Here is a 17,892-nt window from a genome sequence, read left to right on the forward strand (position 1 = left end):
CTGGTGAGCCATCCTAGCAGAACAGAGGGGTGCATGCGAAAGCGGATATGGGGTGGTCAGCTCTTTCTTGACCTTAAGGGTCAGCATTTTCAACACTACATGTAAAATATGCAGCATCTTCATAGAGCCACCAGAGTTTCTAGTTCAGACTACAGCCGGTTGTAATAAAACAGCTTTTCTAAAGCAGTGTTTCTGTTTCGGAAAACAATATAATGGTTTTGTTTGTAATTAAAATATTATGCGACAGCAAATAAATTAGCCAATATCACTAATGACAAATAATCAAAATTAAATGAAGATGAATGTACACATGTATACATCAAATGTATTTTCTTTCCCTTAGATGTAGAGCAAAATGCTCTTTTTATTTGCAGCAATGACAAGGAAGGTTTTCATCTCACAGTTTCAACCTTTGAATATAGATGCAACTAATGCTGCTGAGCAAGGTTGACAGTCTAGACTCTAGAGCGTGAAGATGTGTAGCTGTATAACCAGAACCAGCACTGTGTGTGTGCGTGTGTGTGTGTGTGTGTGTGTGTGTGTGTGTGTGTGTGTGTGTGTGTGCCTGACAGAATGAGCCGTCTCAAAGCAACCAGACTTGACAGTTTGTGTTACACAAACAAAGACACCTCTAGACATTTGAGTTTGTAACTAGGGATATATTTGCTTGATCTTGCTACAAGTAAATGGACAGCATTGGGCAATGATCTATCTATCTATCTATCTATCTATCTATCTATCTATCTATCTATCTATCTATCTGTCTGTCTGTCTGTCTGTCTGTCTGTCTGTCTGTCTGTCTGTCTGTCTGTCTGTCTATCTATCTATCTATCTATCTATCTATCTATCTATCTATCTATCTATCTATCTATCTATCTATCTATCTATCTATCTATCTATCTATCTATCTGTCTGTAGTTCCATCTATCTATCTATCTATCTATCTATCTGTCTGTAGTTCCATCTATCTATCTATCTATCTATCTATCTATCTATCTATCTATCTATCTATCTATCTATCTATCTATCTATCTATCTATCTATCTATCTATCTATCTATCTATCTATCTATCTATCTATCTATCTATCTATCTATCTATCTATCTATCTATCTATCTATCTATCTATCTGTCTGTAGTTCCATCTATCTATCTATCTATCTATCTATCTATCTGTCTGTAGTTCCATCTATCTATCTATCTATCTATCTATCTATCTATCTATCTGTCTGTAGTTCCATCTATCTATCTATCTATCTATCTATCTATCTATCTATCTATCTATCTATCTATCTATCTATCTATCTATCTATCTATCTATCTATCTATCTATCTATCTATCTATCTATCTATCTATCTATCTATCTATCTATCTATCTATCTATCTGTGTGTATATTTGTCTATCATCAAGGTTTATTTAAGCTTAGATTGTCAAGTCAACACCTTGTCAAATGTTCCTTTATTTATAAATTAAATAATATTTTATTATATCCTTTATAATATATATTTCATTTTTACCTATTATAAATTGGAGCTGCATGCATTCCCTGTTTCATGTGCAAAAAACATGTGCAGAGTTACTGTCCCAGCAGAAGGTCACACAGCTGGACAGAAAAAGAACAGAGAAGGGGAAATACAGCATGTGTGCATCTGTATACATGCATGACATTGAAACATATACGCCTCTCAGCTCACGTAACAAATCACTCAACTCTACCTATAGACCTTAGATGCTATATTTAATCCTACATCCATTTCTACACATGAAATGAGGCTATAAGGGACTGAAGCACCGTTCTTTCAATAGATTGTACTGTCTTAATTTCCGTTTTCAATTCTAATTCTTACAACATGTTCCCTTAAGTTACTTAATCACTGTAAGGGAATGTATTTTTGTGTACATAGATACTTAGTGTTATCCCGCCCCTCTATCCATGGACACCTGAGCTCTCCTGCTCCAAGGTCATATCCACGACTCCTCTTCCTGTGCCAATGGCAGCCTGCGTGGAGCCTGGCTCAGTTTATCTCTGTCTCCGTAGCTGTTAAAGAAAAGACTCCTCCTATCAGCTGCTGGATCTCCAGGGGGTGGGGCTGGATAAATGACCGATCGGCCAATTGCTCAACTGGAAACAATTAGTCATATCTCCTCAGATGCTTCTCGTGCTGTTTAATTAGCCTCATTAAGCCTGGTGGGCAGGACAGCCTGAGGGGACGTGCGGGCGCCATAACCGTGTTGACTACTGTGCCACAGTCTGTTTGACTGCTCCTCCATCTGACCCCTGGTTAGGATTGTATCGATCACCAATTAGGGTATATTGATCTTTCTCAGAACCCCCACCCCCCCACCCCCCGTGGTAATAACGTAACAGAGACAATTAAGAGGAAAGTGTAAGATGGCGCTGGAAGCTAACTCATGTGCTGCCTTGCTATAAATCATGTTGTAGAAACAGTGCAAAGATGCTCACAGGGTGCTTTTTTTTTTAGGGTTTTATGCATTTTTACATTATAAAATCTAAATAATCTTAAAAGAACCTGTGGGAAAAACAACTATTTTCAGCCGTAACAGCACTGTTTTAGAGGTGGTTGAGAATGGGAGACCAGCTAAACCAGTTGAACACCAGCAAGGCCAGGCTGTGAGTTTAAACCAGCTAACAGTTTAAACCAACTTAGATCATCATAAACAAGCAAACTAGCCTAGAGTGGTTTAAAGTTTGTTTGTTTTTACCAGGGATAAAATACTGCAGTCATTGTTACTAATTTAATATCATAAGATTTGTATGTTTTGAAGAAAATGCAAGTGATGTTGGCCCATCTAAAACATGTGATGCTAGTATAGTTGGTTGCTAGGTTGTTTTGTGTGGTTGCTGGGTGTTGCTATAGTGTTTTGGGTTGTTTGGTAAATGGTTGCTTATTTGCTAGGGCATTGCCAGGTGGTTGCTATCTTCTGGATGCTGACTAGATGTTTGTTTGTTTTCTCTGGCATTTCGGGGTGGTTTCTAAATTGTTACTTGTAAGGCTGCCTCCTAATAGTCGACCAAACATTAGTTGACGAGAAGACGAAAAAAAAAATCTACATGAAGTGGGAAAGTCACACAGTCTCTGACTGACAAATTTAAGTCAATAAAGTAATTTAAACGTGTGATTAGTCAACTAATGGCCTAAATGAGCAACTATTAGTTGACTAGAAAATGTTTTTGTTAGGTGATAGCCCTAGTTACTTGGTTGCTACAGTGTGTTAGGGTGTTTTAAGGTGTTGCTAGATGGTCACTTGGTTTTCTAGGACATTTCTGTGTACGTTGTTAGGGTGTTGCTAGGTGATTGCAAGTGTGGTCTGTGTGGGTATTTGGTTGCTAAAGCATTGCTAGGTGGTTGCTATGGTCTTCTGGATGGTAGCCAGATGGTTGCTTGGTTTCTATGACATTTCTGTGTGGTTTATTAGTTGCTAGGGTGTTGCTAGGTGATTGCTAGAGTGTTCTGTGTGGGTATTTGGTTGCTAAAGCATTGCTAGGTTGTAGCTAGTGTCTTCTGGATGGTAGCTAGATGGTTGCTTTGTTGCTGGGTGGTTTATTGATGGTTACTTGGTTGCTACAACATTGCTAGATGGTTACTAGGGTGTTATGGGTGGTTGCTAGATGGTTGTTTGTTTGCAGTCCCGGACATTTTAGGGTGTTGCTAGGTGATTGTGAAAGTATTAGAGATGGTTAATAATTTATTTAACAGTTCAATCATCTGCCAAGTGAAAATCACATGTATTAGAAAAGTAATAGCACAGCTCAAAAAGCCTTATTACCTGTAATATTATTCATGTTCATAGCACCAATGGGACAGCACAGATGTGAAATTTAAAAAAAAAAGTTTAGGGGAGCTATAATATACAAATATCTCCAAACAATCTTTAGAAGCTCTAATTTCATGATGGAATTGGCAGAGTATCACCTTTAATAGCTTTGGTTTTCATTGCAAATATTTGTAAGGCAGTAGTCTTACTCTTTTTTTTTTTCACACTGACCGCTTGATCTGCTTTATCCCCTTTGGCTGTCACAAACATATTTTCCCCCATCTTATCTAATCCTTATTCCCTCTTGTATATTGCTATCTCCTGCTCTATCTGGCATCAGTCCTCTAACTAACCTACCTCTGTGTTTTCCTCCGTGACCCGACTCCTTGCCCTCCTCTCACGTTCATTCCTTCATTCTGTCAGCCCCTCATGCTCCCTCGCCATCTGTCCTTTCTTGATCTCCCTCTCTGATTATCTCTCTCTTTCCCCTATCTGTTTCTCGCCGGACATCTACACATCTCTGCCGCTTTAAAGTCGCTTTAGAGTAAGAGATTGGATGGGGCCGGCGAGGGAATGACAGCGCTGCTCCAATACTGTCATGTCTCAAGGCGCTCTCGCTCAGACTGCACCTGCCCCTCGCGCGAGCCCAGCCAACTGTCACTTAGTGGGGCATCTCTGCATGTTAAAGCTCTGAGATTTAAAAAGTCCTAGTCTCTTTAAATTATGGTCTGTCTGTCACCTTTACATCAGAGGATCTGTCCATTCTAATTTTACTAAAGAAAGCCTAAACTCCTTTGAAATTGATCAATGTTGCCAAGTAAGAATTGAGTGACAAATATTGTTTTTGTTTGTTTATTAATTATCAATATTTTGTTTTAGAAAACATTTGAAGTTTATATGTTTTTGAGGCTATAATTGGACTGTCTATTCTGTATAATCTAAAAATCATTCAAATATTCTTAAATTAAACTATTGAAATTTTAATTTTAGATAATAAAATTGTATATTTCATACTACATATATAATATATTTACATGGTACTACAAGGTGTTTCAAAGAATACCATGGTATTACCATGCTACATTAAGCTAATTTAAGTTTTCATTTTGCAAGTAGTAATGAGCAATGTATAATTAAAATATAATTTTATATATGGTACATTGACATAAAAAGTCTACATGAAGAATAGACACAGTTGTATCTTTATATGTAATACAGCAGTAAATCATAATTTCAGTAAGCTTTGTTTACGTTATGCAATATCAATTTTGTATATGCAGCCTAATATTACAGAGCACAGGCCCCAGTTGGACAGTTCTAGAGGATTTTGTTGAAAAACAAAAACAATATAGAGTGGCCCAAAATAGTATTTGGTCACTTAAGCCACACTTAAAATGTATTCATTTTATTGCATTAGATAATACAATATCAAATTAAGTGGCGTCTGCAAACAAATGCTGCTAGAGATTTTCTCAGAAATAACGTAACTTTTCTGAGACATTTTTGCAATGACTTTTAGTCAACTAGTGTCAAGCTTAAACATAAGCTCAAAACTTAAAATAACAAGCAATTTATTAATTTTTGATCATATAATTGTCATATAATGTAGGCATATTAAATTGTCATCAGTTTTAAAGAAAATATCTCTGGTTTTCAATGTGCTTGGCAATGTGCTTGTACTATCTTTCTTTCAAATATATCACTTGCTTTCATTATTCTTTAATGTCTAATACAATGATATTAATACATTTATCAACATGCATTTAGTGCTGAAATATTTTTTGGGGCCACTGTAGGTGTTTTGTTGAGGGGTTTCTTCAAATAGCATGTTTGCCTTGAAGAGCTCTTCCACCTGTTTTGGTGAAGGGGGTTTGTGTATGTTCATTGTGCCTCCCACTGAGATGGCATCTGTAGATTTGCCTGGAGGCTCCTTACAGAACACATAGAAATGAGGGCATACTCCTTGTTGTGTAGGGCACATGTTGACCTCCTGCCCTCCCTGATCTGTCTGCTTCATCTTAGCCCTAGATTTAAAGAAATAGTTCATGCAAAAATGAATATTCTGTGATTATGTAGTCTTTTGAAAACCTTACATCCATGGATATTTACAACGTGTCCAAACACTGAATGTTTAGCATTAGATTTTCTATGTTTATTCCCTACTGACATGAATTTAATCTCTGTCTATATCCTCTCTCTCTTTCTCTTTTTCTCTGTCAGTTCGTTGGCCATGTCTAAGGTTGCAGGAAAGAAGCTGCACTGGCGCTCCAAAGTGCAGGAGACTTTCATACCGCTGGTTGGTGGCTCTGGAGAGTTGGGAATTGCCATTGGAGGCGGGGCCGATTATGGAGAGTTCCCATTCGTCACGGCTGCACCAGGGGGAGGGATCACAGTTGGCGATATCATCATAGAAATCGGGGGAACTCCTGTTTTGGGTCTGACTTTAGGAGATGTGCGTGGACTCCTAAACTCCTGCCCCCATCCAATCCGCATCAAATCAGTGTCTCCAGGTAGTGTTAGAACTTTACATTCACTATTTTTTTCTCCAATAGTGTTTCTTACAGCTCACATTTTGGGTTAATGACACTTACAAACCTCTCAGAACAACATAGCAACCATCCTAGCAATACCCTAGCAACCATTCAGTACACCTTAGCAACTGCATAGAAACACCCCAGCAACCACCCACAACACCCTAATAGTTTGTATTTTTCCCCCCGCAGTCTCTCATTTACAAATGCACTACCATTCAACTGAACGAATACTTTTATTCTCCAAGGAAGGACACATTAAATTGATCCAAAGTGATGATCCAAAGATGTTTATAATGTTACAAAACATTTCTATTTAAAATAAAGTGCCGTTGTTTTGAACTTTAATAAACAAAAATATTAAAAAGCGCAGCTGTTTTCAACAATAATAATAATTCAGCATGGTAATAAAAATGTTTCTTGTGCAGCTAATCAGCATATTAGAATGATTTCTGAAGGATCATGTGACACTGAAGACTGAAAAATGGTTTTCTGAAGCAGAGCAAAATCCGTGTTTGTCAACTCTTTATATAGAGTTTGTTCCCTAGTTGCACGATGGTGGTATTTATGTCACATGGGTCGTATGTCACCCTTAGGGGGCGCAGAAATGTATCACACAGTGTCATGTCATGGGTGATTTTTTTTCAAACTGTATGTCACGCCTGACCATGACTTCCTCCATCCTCTATTAGTTGATCAAACCCAAGGGGGTAATCCAGCTCTCGGATAGCATACCATCCCCGAGGGCTGCCATTGGCTAACAAGCCATCACCTGCTGTTAGCATTCCATTGACTCCCATTCATTTTGGCGTCACTTTGACAGTGAATAACTTTGAATAACAGTGTTTAAAGACTCCATTTGTCCATTGTTTATTTCTAAAGAAAGATGACAATGTATAAAAGGCTCCATTACCTTGTATCTTACGTTATGACCCCGTAGAAGCAGTTTTTGTAAAAATAGGCTAACGATTGCGTCATAACCAAGCGACTCTCTGGAAATTACCGTATAGACAGGAGGAGAAGCTCGCAGTCAATCGGGGGGACGTGGAGGCATAAAGTCTGATAAAGTCAAGGGAGAAGCCCATAGAGAGTCATAAAGTTGCTCCTGCTCCTAGCTCATGGAAAGCTCCTACTCACGCTCTCCGTCTCTGCAAGATTCGGAAGGGAATGATTCAGATTTCTCTTGGCACAGCTACTAGAAGACAGACAGGTTGCTCACGTCACATCTACGGCCCTGTCCCAAATGGCACACTCCGGACTTGTGGACTTCCTCAGTCCACACTTTGGTGACGTCATGTAGTGCAGACCTATAGGGCCCTTGGCGCGAGTCCACGAGGGCGCATTGAGAGGTATTTTTGGGACAGACTCGATCAGCACGCCGGAAATAACGGGCTGTTTTTTTTTTTTTTTTTTTTTTTTTGCATTACAATGGAAATAATACAAAACAATGAACATGAACATGTGGGGATACAGAGAAAATGAAAGTAAATAATAACAGTAAATAAAATCTTTTTACAATTTATATAAAACTTGTTCTATAATACAGGATATTTTCGAAGCTCTTTTATTGGAGGGGATTTTTTGAAGTGAAGAATAACTGTAAATCATAAGCAAAAAATTTGCAACTAGGTTTGAATTTAAGGTATCTTGCTTTGTGAATATGATATTTACCCATCGTACAGAAAAAGTTTAATATATCATCTAGCTTTTTATTTTCAGAGAAATCAGAGTGAAAAATAACCTTACTGACAGAAATATTACAGGCCTGGTTGTTGTTGGACAGGAGAAATCACATTTTTTGCGCTCCAACGTCTTATCTCCATGTCAACTACACAGCCTAATTTTACAGTTCTATATTTTGATATTGTGCATATCACCTGGGCATTAGACAATAGATATATCATGCTTATTTAAATGATGTATACAGTTGTAGCCTACATAATAATACATAATGTTCCATTTGAACTAAGATTGCAATTTTAAAACATAATGAAAATGTGCATGAGTTTCAGATGAATTTACAGGTTTCAATATTCATACTATGTTTATGACTCAGTAAAGCCCTGACATTCGGTTCTATTTATTTAATGAATCATAATGCGATCGTATTATTAAACGCGCTATTATTATGTTTGAGACATCAACCACTGGTCGATGACCATAATGTTTGTATAAACTGTAGGTAACCACTGGTAAAATGTACATTTAGGTCATAAAAACCGTAATATTTTCTTCTCAGCCATGTCAACAATTATCCGCAAATGAAGTCTCCTCCCATCTGTTGTCTGATTGGCCTTTCGCAAGGATTCCTGGGTAGTTAAAGTGCGTGAAGCATGCTTCTATGCGGGCTTCGCGGAAGACCGCTTCAAGGGTACAAAGGGGGCGCTGCTGAGCACACTTCAGAGCGGTAAAATGCTGAATGGGACAGCCTACGGACTCGTAGACTCAGCGAGCACGCGCAAATCAAGTCCACGAGACCGAAAGTCCGCATGAAGTGCGCCATTTGGGACAGGGCCTACATCGTCAAGCTCAGTTTGAGTCTGCGCAGTACGCTCAGCCATCAGGAAGTGATGCTTCTAATTTGCTTCACTTATCTCCGTTGAAGTCTATGGGGTCGCTGTGTCCATTTCTTTTACTGTCTGTGGTCACACCTGACCATGACTTCCTCCATCCTCTATTAGTTGATCAAACCGAGTCTCCCCCTCCCCCCCTCCCCTCCCCGTTCTCACACCTCTAACACCTCCAACTACCAACTATAGCGTATTAAATTGAGCTTTGTCAATAAGGTTATAATTCACTGTTTGTTGTATTAGCTGATGAGAATATCTCATAGTCCTAGAAATGCAGAATTATGCATCCTGTTTTGTTATTAATATCGTCTTCTGATCTGCCTGTGTATCCTATATAAACACAGTGGCCACAGAGAAATGGAGCTTTGTGCTAATTCTGGCACTTCTATTTAAAAAAAAAAAGATCAATATGTCCCTGCTGAAATACATCCAAGTCTTTATAAAAGCAGCTCTGTCTTCCAAACAGTGGAATTGATCATGGTGAACTCTTGAGGATTCTTCTTTTTCTTTTTTTTCATTTAGACCAGTTTCATTTCCATTGTTTCATGTTGATTTTGCACTTTTGCAATTTACTGAATTACGACAGGATGATCAATTATACAAAAGTTTATGCCACCATGATGTGTGATGTGTTCTGGTTGGTTGCCAGATCATTGCTATATGGCCGCTGAGGTGTTCTCAGTGGTGGTTAATGCTTTGCTATGTGGCTGCTACAGTATTTTCAGTGGTTGCTAGGGTGTTCTGGATGGTTGCTAGATAATTGCTGTTCTGTGGTGTTCTGGGTGATGTTTACCATTGCTATGTAGTTTCTGGGTATTCTTGGGTGTTCTGGGTGATTGTTAGATCATTGTTATGTGGTTTTTATTTGGTGTTGAGAGTAGTGTTTAGCATGTTGCTATGTGGTTGCTTTTTTTGGTAGTTGCTATGGTGTTTCTAAGGTGTTCTGAATTGTTACTACCAGATCATTGCTATATGGTTGCTAAGATGTTCTGAGGGGCTTTTGAAACAATTCTGTGTGGTTAGTACAGTATTCTTGGTCCATGTTTACACCTGGTATTAAGATGCGTTTTCATCAGTCCGATCACAAGTGGAATTAATACAGGTGTAAACATGGTCTAAATAGTTTTGAGCTTGTCCACTTCTGAGCACTTCTAGAGGTAGTCGAAAATGCATTTGACCGGATTGCTTTCGTTGTGTAAACTCTCATGTGGTTGAATATGTTCAAACAGCCGCAAAAGACGCCTACTCTCTGCCTACTAATCTAACGCATAAACATTATGAGAAGCGCGCTAGCCAGGCGGGGTTTAAACTTTGGCTGAAGACCCAAGTTTGGTTTGACAATGAAAAACATACCAAGCACAATGTTCTCTCATCATTCCTGATTTCTAACACACACTCACAGTGTTCAGCATGATCTTACGGCTGTCAGAGCAGAAACGAAAGCTGATGCTCTCCATGTGTATTTTTTCTGTCGTCTCCAGTCGCATTCATATGTAAATTGTCCAAAATTTATTTCATCCATTTGATCTAAAGAAAAACCTTACATTTACCTGCCCATAGACCCTCATCTTGAAGAAATCAGGACAGAAGTGGTTGAAAGTGGACAAAAGAGATGGATTAAAACACCAGGTGTAAATGGGTATATGTCTCCCTCGTCTACTTGCGATCCAATCGGCCAATCTTAACACCAGGTGTAAACAGGGCATCAGAACCACTTAGCAGCCATTTGGAAATTTGGATAGCAACACTCTAACAACCACACAGAACACCCTAGCACTGCAAAACATAAAAAAGAGAGAGATTAAAACGGTTGCCAGATCTGTGCTATATAGTTGCTAAAGTGTTCTCAGTGGTGTTTAATGCATTGCCATGTGGTTACTAGGGCGTTACTAGGGAGTTCAAGATAGTTACCATATATGATTGATTGCTATGCTTTTGCTGAGGTGTTCTGATTGGTGTTTCTGTTTAATGTTGCTATGAAGTTGCTGGCTATCCTGGAATGGTACTGGGATGTTCTGGAGAGTAGTCAAATCATTGTTATGTGGTCACTGAGTGCAGTTTAGAGCATTGCTATGTGGTTGCTTGGGCGTTGCTAGGTGGTTGATATGGTGCTCTGGGTGGTTGCTCTGTGGTTGCTTACTGGCCAAAGTCAAAAGAGCTCCCTCCTTTAATGTAATCCATGGGATTTATTCTCATGTTCTTAATGCTCAGAAAAGTAACGAGTCGCATGATTTGAGGCATCATTCATGTTCTTAGCATAAACAATGTGGCACATGCTGAAGTTTAATACTTTTTGCAGATCCCTAACTCTTACTAATGCAATCAACACTAATCTGGGCTGTGTTTCCTAAAAGCATCGTGAGCGAAGTTGATCGTAGAGAACATTGGTGGCAATGGTCTTCGCAATGCTTTTGAGAAACGCAGCCCTGGGTGAATTAGATAAATAAAGTTCAGGGAGAACAGCCGACCAGCATTAATGTCCTTCCAGAATGTCATAGCGGTCATTTCATACATACTGTATATGCTGTGTGAATGTGTGCTCATGTGGTTGCAGGGCTTATGTTCCTTTATGAGAACTGTGAGCTGTGTTTTATTACTTGGAGAGGTTAGGTGGGGGTGGGTCTGTCATTTTGATGGGTTCGAGAGGCACTCTGTTCATCTATAACAGCCAAGTGGCCTGTCATCAGAGACCATAAACCACAGCAGATGAAATAAAGAGATCAGCCATGTTGAGTGGAGCATTGGGCAGCTGTGCCAAGACTGCGTGTGTGACATTTTTCACTATAATCCAAGGCTGTGTGTGTGTAGGTGGGAGAACGTCTCTGTACGACACACACTTTTCATTATAACCCGAATGTGTTTCTACATAGCGTGATACACCATTATAGTGACCATAAAAATGTGAATTCATTGTACTCTTCAGTTGCATTTCTTTGCGGTTCTGGCCGGACGGTAGAACAACCCTGGCTTCATTTGATTGATTAGAAACACCTCTAATATCTAAAGGTTAATCAATACTGCCTCCAGGGAAAAGGCAGAATGTATCTGTGTGTGTTTATTTTCGCAAGCTCTTCAGTTTTTTTGAATTGCAGATTTTGAGGTGGGTAAGCACATTGCCTCGTTTGCAAATGTTAATTTATGGGATATTCTTACTGTGTGTTTACAGAATGACAATGTCTCTGTTTGTTTGTTTGCTTGTCCGTCTTTCCCTTTCTAATTCCTCATCTGTCCTGCTTTTAGGCTCAACTCTATGCAAGGATCTAAGGTTATACCTGAGCAAATGTTTCACACCGGGTTCCATGGACAGTCAACTCCAGCAGGTGATCCGAGAAAACCTCTACTTGAGAGCCGTGCCCTGTGAGTACCCCAAAAAAGATTGTTCAGAAGTTGCTCTTTTAGAGATTAAAATACCTATATCCCATCTAACAAGGGAACGTTCAAGAGAAAAACAAATGTTTTTCCAGAAACATAGAATGTTCGTTCAAAATGTTCGTTCATCTGGTCTTTAATGATGTTCTCAAAACGTTAGCACAAAAACATTATCTTTACACATTTATGTTTTTCAGAAATAACATTTTCATAACTTAATAATAATGTTAGCAAACTGTTGTTTTTGTTAGCTAGGATGGAGGAGGATTTATGTCTGTCTATATCCAATTGTCACTAGTGCCACAAACGGAATAAAAAAGTTACTGATTTCCAGACAGGTTTCCCAAACACTCCCCCACTTCTGTCATTGGTCAGACATACAGATAGCTCCACCCCTAACTCACATTATTGGCTGAGCTACTGCCAAATCTAAGTGCTCAAACAAACAGAGCAATGTTTTGATAGTGCCTGTAGGTTTCCACTTTGTCTCAGTCTTTTCTTTTAAAAGCCCTTAGGACAAATAAAATTAGAAACAAATGATACATTATTTATATTCACCATGAATATATCACTATTTAGAAACCATTTATACACAGTGGAATATATGATCAAATTCATGTGGGTAGCCTAACTCAGATAATTTTGTTTTAGAAGGATTGAGGGATTTTAGAAGGATTTGAGGATTTGTTTAAGTGCATATTGAAATCTTTTTGTTTTATTTCTAATATTTTTTTTTATTTTGTATATATTTTATGATCTCTTTTCCTTAAAATACAAATCTGAGAAGCAGAAGGAAAATTCTCCATGTACTCCATTTCATTTCATTACTGTCAGAGATTGTATGTGTCATTTTTCATGGTTAAACACACATGCACATACGTTTAAACAACCTAATAAACTAAAAAAAATGAGCTTGTTATTTCACGCAACAGCACTTAACATCTTGCACGCAGGCTGATCGAACTCAAGGTACTGCAGTTTTTCTGATGAAGTGTTAATTGGCGTGTGATCCATTTAATAGTAAGCAGGTGTTGACAGCTCCAACTGGTTTCACTGCGACAAGAAAGGAAGGATGCGAGAGAATGAAAAGAAAGTTGGAAGTTGAAAGATAGTTATCAAAGCAATAGTTGTTGCAAAAATGAATTTTCCGTCATTATTTACATGACACCCTCATGTCATTCCAAACCCAACATGCTGTTATTTTTCCTGCGGAATGCAAAAGAGTGTTTAAAGAATTTTATACTATACTTCATATAATCCTTTAATATGGGCAGTGATGTTTTGAATAAAAGTGAGGCATATCTCCATGCTCTGTGAGAGAGAACTGTTGAATATGGCCTCATAACATTTCCATGCTTTTCACTTCACTTTTCACGCTCTTTTCTATCAGTCGTCTCTCTTTCACACCCTCTTTTCCGCTCAACTCCCTGTTGCTTTCATTTTTCTGTGCCCTTTATCCCGAGCTTTAAAATCCTAATTATATTTTGAGTAATTTCTTTCCCATTTTAATATTTGTGCAGTGATAAGACACAGATTTGGATTAACCTCTATTAAATTCATAAGCTTTTGTTAAGTAGATGAAGTTCTGCTGGTTTTTACGGTGGAATTATTACCAGAGACGGTACAAGGAGGTAGAGATAGGGAGATAGTCCACTTATAGAAAATAACTAACCAATCTTACAAGATATTATGAGGTGGCGATTTCGCATGAACTTGTATAGCATGAATCATATGAAAATGTAAGATTTTTTGAAAAAAAGCATAGTGGTCCACCACTAACCCTATCCATAAAGCTAACAGTCACTCGGCTATATGCAGATTGTATGAAAACATATGATTGCACAAATTCATATGAATTTGCCACTAATTTGGAAAATGCTAAATAGTTACGAATTGCCATGTGATTGTGTTCTTGTGAAATCATAGGTATAAGTCCCGCCTTTGAGTTAAAAGAGCCAATCACCTTTTTGATTGAGTGTGTTTATTCTATGATGCACTAGATAACCCTAAAAAAACAGATAACCCTAAAGATTTATAGTGTTATTTGAGCTAAAAAAGCATTTTTTTTTTAATATCAATCATGTCAAATTGCATTGCTGATTTGAAATATGTTATTGAAACAGAATCTTGATAAACAGTTTAACAGAGTTTAGCCTTTCCTCACTCAATTTGATTGGAGCTGTCTGTACTCTCAGATTCTAATATGTACACTTTAGGTACTAATTTTTATTTCTAAGGTACTAATGTGCATTTGTAAGGCTAAAAGGTACAGAGGTGTACTTTTTTTACAACTTTTGTACCTTTTTTTTGTGTGTGGTGTTACCAACATGGCCGCTCACAGAGTGAACTGACTTGCCTCAAAGGGACTTTGTTTGTTTACATTGTAAAACATTTGTGGCTACTTTGGGAACGTCCTGGTGATGCTGGCTCTCTGTTTCTCTCTTTTACTGTTCGAAAAGTTTTCAGTCATTTCTCGTAGTTCGGCCACGATGCTGCATGGTCTGGCTCTGCACATGTGTTTGAGCATGTGTGGGCGTGTGTTTGAAACATAGCGTAGACTTGAGTGGGGTAATCTCTGATTTATAGTGATTTATAGTGAAGTAGGTCATGCTGAGCTTGACGCTGCCCGTCGTGTGCCATTCTGCTTGCTGAGATACACACATGCACACGCACACGCACACGCACACGCACACGCACACGCACACGCACACACACACAAAAACAATAACTGCAGGGATGCCTTTGAGCTTGTCTTTGGCTCTTCCACATAAGCTTCGCACTTTAAGATTCACACGTGCTGCTCTCACATGGACACCCTCAAACATTAATTATTCAAATACTTATACAGGACAGTGAACACACAAAACACACTGTTCTGGTTAGTTTTTCTCTTTATCTCAAATGAGGAAGTGCCCCTAAAGCTAGGTACTTTCAATTCCCAATGTTGCCCTCACCTTAACTTTCTACACTGTCCTGGAGAGAACAAGTCGTTTGTACAAACAGAGATGCTTACAGATGTTTCAGCTGCTGATGTGTGATCATTTTAGCCATTGTGCTAAGTTCACACTATCAGTCCAAATCCAATTATTTGTGTATCTGATTGGAATCTTTTTAGAATTTTTTTTTTTTGTTCACACATACTAAATATGATCAGATTTCACCAAGAAATGCACAAAAATCAGATTTAGACTGACAGTCTGAACAAGGCTTCAGTTAAAATCATGCAATATTTGGGCAAAATTATCATTGGAGAAGTTACATTTAGCCCTCTTTGATGATATATTCAAGATACTGTATCTGATTATCACAATAAGACTGATTTCACAGCTTAATTTGCCAGACAGACAGATTGCATTTTAAAAAGCAGATTCTATTATGATAGTGAACAGAGTTCAGATTATGAATTATCATCACAAGGCAGTCAAAGCTTTAAAGGACATGGATTTAGTCAGAGGAAACTGACCATGACGTCTGCAGTTATCAAAGTCGATTAATTAAGTCAGCCCACTCGACGGCCATCTTACTAACGCTTCCTGGTAGCTTTTTTTTTATTTGTCACTCACCTAATTTTTCCTATTTATTTTTCTCTGTTTTCTTATTCTTATGTCTAAAGTGTTTCTGAAATCGATGGGGAATCATTCAATTCCAAAAGCGTGTACGAAAAGATATATTCACAACATGCCCAAACTAATGATTTGCTTTGTAATCACCAGTGTTGGATAAAATTACTTTTAAAAGTAATGTTTTATATTATTGTGTTACTCCTAAAAATCACGAATTATTAGTTTACATCATTGCTTAAATGCAAAGTAACACATAACATTACTTTTGTTTTAAAGAGCCACATTTTTTATAATCAGCTTCATATTATTATCAGCATTATCATCATCAGACTTAAACTATCATTGAGAAACCCATTCACACCATAGACGGGGTTTAGATTAAGCCAGGATTAGGCCTTAGTTCAACTAGGACATTTAAGTAGCTTTTATAAATGTGCCTTAGAAAAACACATTACTGGTGTGCATCTTGAGACAAAACAATAGCAGTGACATATTTTAAGATATGTGTGTTTAAGTTGCTTTCAGTTAAAACAGCTCAAACATGCATTTCAGTCTGGGACTAGACTAGACCAGCCTTGTCTGTGAAACCGTGCCTTTTCTGTCAGTATAAGTCAAGTATACTTAAGTGTAATTTACCCTATAAGTATATTTCTGAGAAGTACATAAAAAGTAGACTGAAAGTATACTTTCTCTCTTTTTTTTTTTGTTCAAATGAAGAATACTAATAGCACACTTGAATAAACGTCTATTTTGTAAGGGTAGTGCTGCAAAAATAACTCACAGCCATCTTACTGCAACACACCCGTTCAATAATACAGATTTAACTCGCAAAAACAGCCTACAAATTACCAAATAAAGATTCCTTCAGATCACTTGAGTGCAAAATACAAGTCATTTGATAATAAACTTTCATTCACGGTGATATAGCGAATATTATGGAATAATGACAATAATATAGGTGTACTGTTAGGAATAATAGCAGAGCTATTGTAATGCAGTTCTGCCAGGTGTAGTTTACATTTATAAGCACATTTTTTATTTTGTCAGCAGTTTCTTTTCATATCACATCTTTTCACTCTCTTGCTTGTTACAGTTTTGGCTTGTATATGTTTCTTCTACTCTGAGACCAGCTCTGTCAGCTCTACTGATCTCAAATGCGTCGTTCAGACACATGAGCCAAAGGCTTTCTCATTATACCTGCTATTTAGCAGAAGGTCCAAGCTGCTCTTTTCCATACAATGAAAGTGAATGATGGTTGTCCCTTGTCCCAAACCATTCCCTTTCATTGTATGGAAAAATGCTTCTTCACTTATAAGAAAGAACATAATGCAGGTTTGGAACGGCATATGGGCAAGTAAACAATGACAGAACTTGCTTTTTTTCACACAATGTAGAATAGCTGTGCAAATCACTCTGCCTGACCCTGAAGGGGCTTTAGTTTGGCTAAGTAGAGTAGACAGGAAGGCCTGCCGAGGCCTCCGGCTGGGAGCTCTAGTTTCATCTGACAGAGATGGAAAATAGCAGAGTAAACAGTCTGGATGCCTCCAGCTTGGTAGTCATACTTTACCTGTCCAATATATGCAGCAGTAATGTTGACAGTAATTGGGGCGACATGAATTCGTAAACCATCACGCCTTGATCTAAGGTAAAAAAAATAATAAATAAATGAATGCAAATGACCAGAGTCAAAGCCTGACCTTGAATCTGCTGATGAAGATTAAAAAATGTGAAATCCTAATGTTGGTTTTTACTAGGTAAAATGTTTATGGTTTATGTAATCTTTTCGCCACTGAATTGTGTTGACTCGCTGTCTCTTTGCCAAAATTCAAAGGCAAAATAATGCATTTATTCTATACAGAGAAGGCAATCAAAGAATATCCAAGAATATAAAGGCAGTGTCTATTTACACTAAGTGCAAATTGCCAACCAAAGGCTATTTTCGCTAACTCTGTTCACCATTGCTTGGATAATTTACCCTTGGTACAAACAGCATATCATTTCTATTTACACTTTGTATGAATATCATCTGTCACGATTTGCACTTAGTGTAAATATGATGCTATTTGTATCTATATACACAC

At 37.9% G+C, this 17,892-nt stretch overlaps 1 protein-coding gene across 1 annotated transcript in view; it reads left to right on the forward strand.

Moving 5' to 3' along the window:
* Positions 1–17,892, forward strand: part of magixb (MAGI family member, X-linked b) — a gene marked incomplete at both ends in the record, with an annotated part of 89,103 nt that overhangs the window by 17,237 nt on the left and 53,974 nt on the right. The window contains 2 exons of the mRNA XM_081349537.1: positions 5,999–6,288; positions 12,120–12,236. Coding sequence (XP_081205663.1) covers positions 5,999–6,288; positions 12,120–12,236 — 407 coding nt within the window. The remainder of the gene's footprint in view (positions 1–5,998; positions 6,289–12,119; positions 12,237–17,892) is intronic.

Source organism: Scardinius erythrophthalmus (assembly GCF_964197995.2).
Source record: "Scardinius erythrophthalmus genome assembly, chromosome: 20".
Classification (NCBI taxonomy): Eukaryota; Metazoa; Chordata; class Actinopteri; order Cypriniformes; family Leuciscidae; genus Scardinius; species Scardinius erythrophthalmus.